The 10,964-nt window shown below is 31.5% G+C and overlaps 1 protein-coding gene and 1 pseudogene across 1 annotated transcript; both read left to right on the forward strand.

Annotated features, from left to right (window-relative positions):
• The first annotated feature begins 5,537 nt into the window (after positions 1 to 5,537).
• LOC141668821 (cytochrome P450 76T24-like) lies at positions 5,538 to 7,336 on the forward strand. The gene is made up of 2 exons (XM_074475841.1): positions 5,538 to 6,538; positions 6,615 to 7,336. Exons 1-2 carry the CDS (start codon positions 5,657 to 5,659, stop codon positions 7,221 to 7,223), a joined length of 1,491 nt encoding a protein of 496 aa, XP_074331942.1. The 5' UTR covers positions 5,538 to 5,656; the 3' UTR covers positions 7,224 to 7,336.
• A 1,246-nt stretch (positions 7,337 to 8,582) lies between these two features.
• On the forward strand, positions 8,583 to 10,170 carry LOC141668828 (ARS-binding protein 1-like; annotated as a pseudogene).
• Positions 10,171 to 10,964: the final 794 nt, after the last annotated feature.

Consider the following 10,964-nt stretch of genomic DNA (forward strand, 5'->3'; position numbering starts at 1 on the left):
ATTATTATGGAGTCAAAGTGACTATATTTTGACTGGCAATTAAGACAAATTTATATGTTATCTTAGAATATCGAAAAATATATTTTGAAGATGATTAAATATATTTTCGAATGATACAGGTTTTAAATCATATTTAATTATAAAAAAAATATAATATACGGTCAAAATATAAATGGTTGAGCATAGACTATTCAAAATAAGACACCTAATATGAGATGAAAAGAAAATATATGAAAAGGTATTGTAATGAAAAATTTGTCAACTATTTAGGAACAATTAACTATTTAGGGGTGGAAGGATTACAACAAAATAAATGAGTTCTCCTACTAAGGAGTTCCCCGTACAAGGTACAACCCAACTAGGGGTGTAACCGAGCCGAGCCGAGCCGAGCCGAATACTGTCATGCTCGGCTCGAGCTCGATTAAAATAGTTCGGGCTGGAGTTCGAGCTCGAACTCGATCGAACCTTTAATTTCAAGTTCGAAACTAGGCTCGTAAAAGGTTCGGTAGGCTCGAGTTCGGCTCGAAAGTTCGAATTAATTCACTAAATATTAACAAAAAATTCAAAATATGATCGGTTCGACTCGAGTTCTACTCGAGTTCGACGCGATAAAAATAAATAATATATAATAAATATTAAATATTTACATAAAATATATTTATAATAAAAAAATTAAAAATAATAAAGGTTCGATAAGGCTCGCGAACTTTACGAGTTGAATAATTTGAAGCTCGAGTTCGACTCGGTTAAAAATTCGAAAAGCTCGAGTTTAAACTTGGCTCGATTATTTTCGAGTCGAATTCGAATTTTTAACGAGCCGAATTCAAATAGCTCACGAATTGTTTGGCTTATTTACGCCCCTGAACCCAACCAATGTATGTATTTACAATTACAGTAACATATTAGTATAAAATGGTGACCTACATGGATAATTGCACACCGGGACCGATTGAACAGGTGCTCATCCCCCAATGTGCAAGTTGGCAGCCAGATTCGTCGTATAGCTGGGCGGCTATAAATATTTTCGTTCATCTTCTAGACATTTTCTTTTTCGGCTAGGCGGCGTTCATTCAGACGTGATAATAATTCATTTTTCTAACCTTCTTCGGTAATACTACTAAACCAGCGATAATCAACCTTGACTGACATCAGCTCTTAAGTGCTCCTAGTTTTATTATTTTTAAAATAATTAAATTTAAAACATAAAATTAATTGATCTACTACTTTCCTCTAAGAGTTTCTATTACTCTACGCACTTTATTTTTACATATTTTCTTAAATTTGTGTCCAGTTCAATTATACTCCATAATCATAGGTTTAATCTATATATTTGATGGTGCAGTGTTCTACAAACCTTGGAAGTTCCCACTTCCAAACCAAACATATCTCTGTTTTGTTAAAAGCATACTAAGGAACGAATCCAGGAAATGGAGGGGAAATGACTGTATTCGGTCATATTCGTACATAAACTACGAGAATCCACTAATTATATAGGAGTAAAAGAGTTCTCAATACACAGGCCATGCACAAGAAATTAAATCAAAAATTAAGAAAAAGAGGGCAGCACGGCTTGAATCCTTATTTAGTTCGCAAAAAAATGTATTTACTACGGGGCAAAATAGAAAAATTTAGGGTTTTTATGTGATGTGCTTATAGGTACACAATAAAAAGATATATGCCAAAATTTAAATGATTTTTCACTTATAAATATTGATAAACTTTTTTGCATTTATATCAATTTTTCCAATAAAAATATCCCAAATTTATAAAATTTAATATTTAATGTATGTTCATGAACACATACTATACAGGACAAACCCAACAACTTAACACAGGCTAAATCTATTATCTATCTATCTATTATTATTATATATATAATTATTATTATATATATAATAGCCCAACTTTGGGTATTGGTGAGACATTTTATAATAGCCCAACATAGGACATTGGTGAGACATTTTATTCAATTTAAATGGTGAGACATTTTATTTAGCTTAAAATGTCTAAATTGCCGTTATAGTTACCATTTATAAAAAAAATATTTTTGGTAGGAATCGAACTCTGGTTTTGCAAATACTCTATACAATAACATACCACTAAGATACTAAATCATATGAGTTATTAATCATATACATATTAGATATACTTGTGTGTCTTGAAAAAGTTAATATTTAGCATTATATCTACCGTGACTAACGAATAATTTTTAATTATCTAAATTTTTTTACATTTGCTATGTTTAGCCCAACATACGGCATTGGTAAGACATTTTAATCAATTTAAATGGTGAGACATTTTATTTAACTTAAAATGTCTAAATTGCCCTTATAGTTACCATTTATATAAAAAAATGCTTTTGGTGGGAATCGAACCCTGATCTTGCAAATACTCTATACAACAGCATACCACTAATGTACTAAATCATATGAGTTGTTAATCATATACATATTAGATATGTTTGTGTGTATTGAAGAAATTAATATTTAGTATTATATCTACGGTGAATAACGAATAATTTTTAATTATCTGTCTTTTTTTATATTTGCTATGCTTTTAGTGGGAATCGAACCCAGTCTTAAAAATACTCTAAACAACATAATACCACTAAGTCACGCAACTATATATGTTGTTAATCATACACATATTAGATATGATTGTGTGTCTTGAAGAAGCTAATATTTGGAATTATATATATTGTGACTAACGAATATTTTCAGGGCTAAATGCTCCTAAATGCATGGGTATTTTTATGATTTCAGAAATTGATTAAAAAATTAGACTATTAAAAATACATTACGTGCTCATATAACTCTCTTAAGTACGTACTTTGGGATATTTTTCTCCAAATTTTAATCATATATTTCTTTTTATATTTGCTACTTTAGTCATTTAATCAAATTGACTGTAAAGTTATAAAAAGTCAACAATAATAAGATAAATCGAGTACTATTCTGTGTACTTACGGGTAAAACTATTTCAAATTTTTATTTGGACTAATATATTTGAGCTTATTCTGAACTCAGCATCAAAATGTCACTTAATTTCTAAAAAATACTCAAAATTTGACCGTTTTTTACAAATGATGTCAGAGCTTTATCAAGCTAAAATGTATTTTTTTTACTTTCAAATTTAGTCAACGGGTTAGAAAATTATTGAGAATAAGTTGTTTCCACTGATATTTTTCGTACACTTTATTTTAAATTATTAGGAGCTATATACTTTATTTCTAACAAAATCGGCACAAACTAAATTTTTTTAAATTATACGCTATGTATTCTAAAACATTATTAGATAATGACCCGTGATAGCCCAACATGGGGTTATTTGTTCAAGAGACATTTTATTCCATATAAATATGAAGACAATTTATTCAGTTTAAAATGTCTAAATTTTCATTAGACTTACAATTTTTTTTTTTAAAAACAATTATTTAAATGGATTCGAACTTGAGTCTATACACTAGATTGCACATCTCCTACCACTAGCACATCTCCTACCACTAGACCAAACACCCACATGTGTTTTTAATCATGCAAATTATATGTGTGTATAAGTGTCACATGAATAAAAATATAATGATGAACTTATCATTGTGCTTACTTTTAAAAATATAATTAATATTTAGGGCTTTCGAAATCGAGTATATACACTAATTTAGACATTTTCTTACCAATTGAAAATCACTCATTTGTGTTTTATATCATACAAATTATAAGAGTGTGCATATCGCATGAATGAAGAAATTTTTGATAGTTTAATTATTGTGTTTCTATTAACATATTTTAATATTGATCAAATTTGTATACTTATTGATTCGGATTGTAATATATTATGTATCATATAAGGTCTCTTTATACAATTCTAAATTATTTAATTTAGTGTAAAAATAAAATAATAATGAAAATTTACTATACATAAATAATTACACCGGAAATTACGTTACTTGTGTTTTCAATCATACACATGGTATGTGTGTGTGCCGCGTGAATGAAATAATATTTGGTATTATTTTTATGATTTATTAACAATTTTTTTATCATAGTTTTAGTTTTACATATCTTAATTCGGATTATAATATATTATTTCACATTATAATATGAATAAATTAGATATAATATATAGATGAACTATATTTCAAAGTAGTGTTAAATAATAATAATAATAAATTACTACATATGAAAATCAGATCACGCGTCCACCTAATCTTATATTTCCACTCATACACGTGATACGTGTGTGCGCGTGTCGCGTATTATAGAAATATTTGGTATTTTAATTATTATAACTTATCAAAAATATTTAAACACAATATTTTTTTTGTATTTATTTATTCAAATTATATTATATTACTTTATGATTTAAAATAAAACAAGCAAGTTAGAGCATACCTTTAATGAATTGCAAACAACATTCCCACATATGTTGAATCGATGAAGAACATCAGGACACATCAACCCAATTACAGAGAAGAAAATTTGACAGATAGACCATCATGTACCAATACACATTTCAAACCAAAATCACATCATGTACCAATAAATATTTCACACAAGAACTGATATGTATGGATGAAACTACGTAAGTTGGAAAAAAACTCTACTTTTATGAATTGGGTACATAAAGAAATTTTTTATCCACAATTTTGTTATCTATCTGACTCTTATACTTTGCAAACATGGATAAAAACACAAGTAAGTCGGTTTATAAACATTGTGCACAATTTTGTAAACTATTAAGTATCTACACTACTCATTTCGCAAAATAAAAATATTTCAATTATGGATAATTTTCATCTATAACTAGGTAATTATATAGTTAAAGTACAACATATTCATCACCAAATAATGAATATCGCACATACCATAAAATCTGGAAAATTTAAAATTTATACTAGAACTTGACTCGTGCCTCGCACGGGTTTTGATGCTAGTTAAATTAATTACCCAACAACAAATTTGGTAGAATTAAAGTGCTGTAAAGGTTAAATTACTACCCGGGACCGACCGTACAATTTACAAAGACAGACCTTTTGTTGGGTCCTGGGGCCTCTCATCAACACCGAAAAATAATAGTTAAAAAAAAGTTAAAAATAGAAAAGACTTAGAAGCAGTCAACTTTAATTACTATTTCCTCAGTCCCCAACCCAAAGGCGCTAGACGGACGATTATATGCTCGTTTAAAATATATTTTCATAATATATATATTTTAAAAAAAAATCTGAAGAAAAATTTCATATTTAAATTTTTATTGAAAAAAAAATATTATGAAACTATACTTTATAAAAATCTCAAAATACCTGCAAACTATGAAATTATATTTTATTAAAATTTGAAAATACGTAAATTACTTTGGGGTGAGCCTTGCACGGGGCTTGGGCGACTTACCATAATGGAAATAAATATGGGGATAGTGGCAAAACAAACGGGGATGCTAATTGCTAAGCATAGTTGAATTATTGAAATAATGCACTTGTATTATTATCAAGAAAAAAAAATATTGAATCATGCCCTATAAATATGAGTGCCAGGCAAAAGTGTTCTGCAACAATTAAACTCATCTGCACTCAACTTCTAATATACTTCTCTAACATTAGACTCTAAAATAGTTCTGTTACTACCAACCAACTTGAAATCAGACTCACCATCCACAACACATGGAGTTTTATCTAAGCTATTTTTTTCTGTCCTTGATTTTCTTGCTTGCAGGGTATTGCAGCTCATTCATTCAACGAAAAAAGCTCCCACCAGGTCCGAGAGGGCTCCCTATTCTCGGAAACTTGCTTCAGATTGGCCCGAGCCCCCACCAGTCCTTGGATAGACTTGCAAATAAATATGGTCCTCTCATGACGATTCACCAAGGCAGTGTCACAACAATTGTTGTTTCTTCAGCAGATATGGCTCGCCTCGTTCTGCAAAAGCACGACGCAGACATGTCTGGCAGGATAATCCCGGACGCCATCACCACGCTAGAGCACCCCTCCCATGCAGTGGCGTGGCTGCACGCAGGAGAAGAGTGGCGCTTGATCCGACGAGTTTTGACTACTTTCTTAACGAACTCACACAAGCTAGACTCTTTGGGCGAACTACGTCACGGTGTGATGGTGCAAATGGTTCAACATGTCAAGGAAATTAGCAAATCTCAAGTAGAACAAGGTGTGGAAATTGCAAAGTTGGCATTCACAACAGCTCTAAACCAAATGTCAAACACTTGTTTCTCTACTAATGTCGATGTGTATAACTATCAAGACAGCAATGGATTCAAGAGTGCTGTGGCCACTATCATGGAGATTGCTATGAAATTCAACGTTGCAGATTACTTTCCTCTGCTTAAAGCCTTTGATCCTCAAAGATTAAGGCCTATGGCTAACGCTGCATACGGTTGTCTCGAGGGACTATGCGATAAGTATATTTATCAGCGGTTACAACATAGAGAGAGTAACTTACCGCGACATGGAGATCTGTTGGATTCCTTGATTGATTTTAGCCAAGAAAATGAATCTGATTTCACCTTGAAACACATTCAAGTCCTATTAGTGGTACAGTTACAACACTTTAAAGCATTTACTATTCGTAACATAGATTCAATGAACTAATAATCTGTTTCCTTTTCAGGAGTTATTCTTAGCAGGAACCGAAACTAGTACCAACACAACTGAATGGGCAATGACTGAGTTGATACTCCATCCGGACAAGATGATGACGCTACGCAATGAAATCGCTGAATCAGTAAGAACAAAAGGAAGGGTGGAGGAATCCGAGCTTCTGAAGTTACCCTACTTGCAAGCAGTTGTGAAAGAAACAATGAGGTTACATTTAGCTGTTCCATTTCTAGTTCCCCACAAGACTGAAACAACTGTTAACCTTAACGGGTATGAGATACCAAAGAACACACAAGTGCTTGTCAATGCATGGGCAATAGCTCGAGATTCTAAGTCCTGGGATGAACCGACAAGTTTTAAGCCCGAACGATTCTTGAATTCAGAAGTGGATTTCAAGGGACAGCATTTCTCATTTCTTCCATTCGGTTCGGGTCGTCGAATGTGCCCCGGGATCCCACTGGCACACAGAGTGGTGAGCTTGATGATAGCTTCATTGGTTTATCATTTTGAATGGAAGCTTCCACATGGCATGAAACCTGAACAACTTGATATGAACCAGAGTTTTGGACTTACACTGGTGAGAGCTGTCCCATTGGTTGCTGTTCCCATCACCATAAATTAATAAAATATGTAATCTTTTTGTTTTTGTTTTTGTGAGTCAAGGGTTTAATGTTAATCTATTGTCACTATGTTATATTGTAATTTTCTTCCCGAAAATCTAGCTAATGTTGCACATGCGTGGTTGCCAACAGTTGAGTGTACATATTTGCACGTAACTGGTAGCCGTAAAAATAAAAATAAGATTCGCTAGTTTTGTGATATATGGTACTACTCTATAAGGATCCAAACTTAGTTTTCATTTCACTATTTAAGATGCTTCCTTTCTAGTTTTGTTCAACTTTTCTATGTCAGTTTTGGGGAAGTGACGATGAAAGTTAGGATGTAAATGTGTTTCTTTTCAATAACTTTATGCTCAAATCTGAAATACTTTACTCTTCAAATTTAGAACGATCTCAATACATATATAATCATAATTTTTAATGATTACAGTTTGGCGAATTTTGCAACAATGTGGGCAAAAGAATGGAAGAGAATTACAAACTAACGAAACAGGCGCACATGACAAACCTCACCAGAGATGGTAGGTGACCAACTGGTTTAGAATGCTACTTGTAGTTTCCGCATGAAAATGCGCTTTAGTTGCCTTCCAATCAATCCAATTTAACTTGAGCGCCAGACCAAGAACACCTAATATATGACCTCTTTTTCAAGTCGATAACAGCAAAAGTTCTAAAAATTATGTACATTATTTAAGTGACAGGTACAGCTCCAAAAATAAACATAATGCAAAAGCAGTCGTTTTCATTTTCGTCTCTTTCTGGTTTTGGTGTTATCTGCCGGCATATTGGATCCATACATTATTTTGGTGTAATTTTTATATGAAATGAAAATAGTGTTAAAACTATGCTATTTTTTAAATTTAACTCCAACTTATCAACACCAAACTTTACAATATTTTTATACTACAGTAAAACCTCTATAAATTAATATAGTTGAGACCGGAGAATTCTATTAATTTAGAGAGGTATTAATTAATCGATAAATTAATAATTATTAATTTATAGAGAATTTTCGGTAGCAAACAAAATTAACTTTTGATTAGATTTTTATTCACATAAATTTAAATAAAATGAATTGTACAATTTATATTTTATACTTAATTCAATTAATTCAATGTATATGAATTTAGAAAGTCAATGTAATGTACAATATATTAGATTCAAAGTCCATGTAGTGTATAAGTTAAATTCATTGTATTTTACATAGAAAATATTCAATGTATATTAGGAAAATTCAAAGTACATGAATTAATTTAATTCATTGTATTTTACATAGAAAGTATTCAATGTATGTGTAGTCATAAAATATATTATATATACTGTATATACTAGATTGGGAGAAAAATTATACAAACAAAACAATGGCTTCTCATCTAAAAGGTGTCACAAAATCAACAATGACGGATGAAGCAAGAAAAGCATTATGTGAATATAAAAGAGAAAATTCATCATGCACTCAAAAAGATCTTCAGTTGTGGCTCGAGAATAAGTTTCATCTAAAAGTTAGTCAAGGTACAATATCAAATACACTGAAAAGGTTAGCAGACTATCTTGCAGCTAATTACTTGGAGAAAAGAAAAGATATTAAGCGACATAAACCAGCAAAATATCCAGATATGGAGAAGGTTCTCTATGAATGGTTTCTCCAGTACCAAGATCGTGTTAATTTGACAGGAGAGCTAATTTTAGAGAAGGCAAAAGAGACCATGAAAATTTTATACCCTCAACAAGATCAGGAGCACACTTTTTCTCAAGGTTGGCTTGAGAAATTCAAGTTAAGACATGGTATTAAGTCATTTCGTCGCTTTGGAGAAAGTGGTTCTGTTGATGTACAGGACATGGAGAAGAAACTGGAGTCCATAAGGGAAAAAATAAACCAGTTCCCTATGAAAGATGTTTTTAACATGGACGAAACTGGTTTGTTTTACAGGTTACAAGCTAATCACTCTCTTGCTACGAAACAACTTGAAGGAAGAAAACAAGACAAAGAAAGGCTCACAGTTGTTATATGTTACAATGAAGATTGCTCTGAAAAAATTCCTTTATGGATTATTGGAAAGTATGCAAAGCCACGGTGCTTCAAGAATGTTAACATGGGCAGCTTGAATTGTCATTATCGTGCAAACAAAAGAGCTTGGATGACTAGTGTACTTTTTGATGAATACATTCGTTGGTTTGATAGCCAAATGCAAGGCAGAAGAATTTTGTTTGTGGTAGATAACTGTCCAGCACATCCAAAAAATATTGAAGGACTACAAAATGTTGAGTTGTACTTCTTGCCACCTAACATGACATCAAAAATCCAACCTTGTGATGCAGGAATTATAAGAGCTTTCAAGATGCACTATCGCAGGAGATTTTATCGTGGGTTATTAGAAGGTTATGAGTTGGGACAATCTGATCCAGGAAAGATTAATGTTTTGGATGCTATCAATTATGCAGTCGCGACGTGGACGACAAATGTAAAAACAAGAGTCAATAGCAAGGTGCTTTCAACATTGCAAAATTCGTTCCATAGATGAAGTTTCGAGCAATTTAAATGAACATACAACTCCGGAAGAATACATTCATGAACTTGAGGTGATGATTAAGGATCTAGGTTATCGTAATAAAATGGATGTTAATAACTTCTTAGATTATCCGGGTGAAAATGAATCATGTTCCGAGGTCCAGAGTATAGAAGAAATTGCAAACACCATCCTTGAAAATAGTGTTGAAGATGATCTTGAAGACGATACAACACCGTTGGAGCCGGTTACACGTAAAGAAGCACTCAAGGCATCAAAAATGCTTAATAACTTTTTGATGCAACATGAAAGCACCACACCCGAGCTTTTGGATGCAATAAGGAAGATTAGGGATGAGCTTCATGTTGATTTAAATTATATGAAAAAGCAAACTATAATTGAATCATATTTTACAAAGATGTAATAGCTATATTTTTATGAATATAAGGGAATTATTAATTTATAGTTTTATTGAGACCATATTTTTATACAGGGTTTTCAAAAAAATTATTATCTTATTATCTTATCGAAATTGATCATTTTTTGAACTGGCCCAAGTCGGGACCGGACAAAATTATTAATTTAGAGAGATTATTAATTAATCGAGTATTAATTTACAGAGGTTTTACTGTATATACATTATTTTATTACTAAAATATAAAAGTAAAATTAAAAATAATAAAATAGTGATATATAAATGGAACAAGTTTGTTTTTAATAAAAGAGAACAAGGGTAATGAAAATAAAATAGGACAGAGTTAGTACTAGGCTGGTCCCATTTTAAATTCGTTATATGGCACATTTTTCAATTGGTTTTAGGATTTTGTCCCTTTTCAGACGCATCATATAATGCAGACATTTTTCAATTATTTGATAAAAAATTTCATCAAATTTTTGGACCATAAAAATATAATATCAATATTTACAATAATGACCCGTTCTCCTAAATAATGTATGTGTTTTTGAAACGGTGGCTACCTCGTATCAACAACAAATGCAAATTTTTTATGTTACTGGACCAATTGTACAGAGAATAAGACTCATTCCAGTTGAAATTCCGAATTCTCATCTACAAAAATAATCTGCATGATGGTATTTGCGTTTATTAATAATGATAATCTGTCGGGTAAATAGGCGAACAATCTTAAAGCTTAGATTAACTAGTCATGCGATTTAGATTCCACATGTCCTTACTGAATTACTATGAGCGATAAATTGTATAATAATCGATTGAAT

Source organism: Apium graveolens, chromosome 6, assembly GCF_009905375.1.
Source record: "Apium graveolens cultivar Ventura chromosome 6, ASM990537v1, whole genome shotgun sequence".
Classification (NCBI taxonomy): Eukaryota; Viridiplantae; Streptophyta; class Magnoliopsida; order Apiales; family Apiaceae; genus Apium; species Apium graveolens.

What these genes read in the sequence shown, in the direction of transcription:
- LOC141668821 (XM_074475841.1), top strand. Translation starts at nt 5,657, where the DNA reads ATGGAGTTTTATCTAAGCTATTTTTTTCTGTCCTTGATTTTCTTGCTT. An exon ending in ACATTCAAGTCCTATTAGTG is followed by an intron (nt 6,539 to 6,614) that starts GTACAGTTACAA and finishes TTTCCTTTTCAG; the next exon opens with GAGTTATTCTTAGCAGGAAC.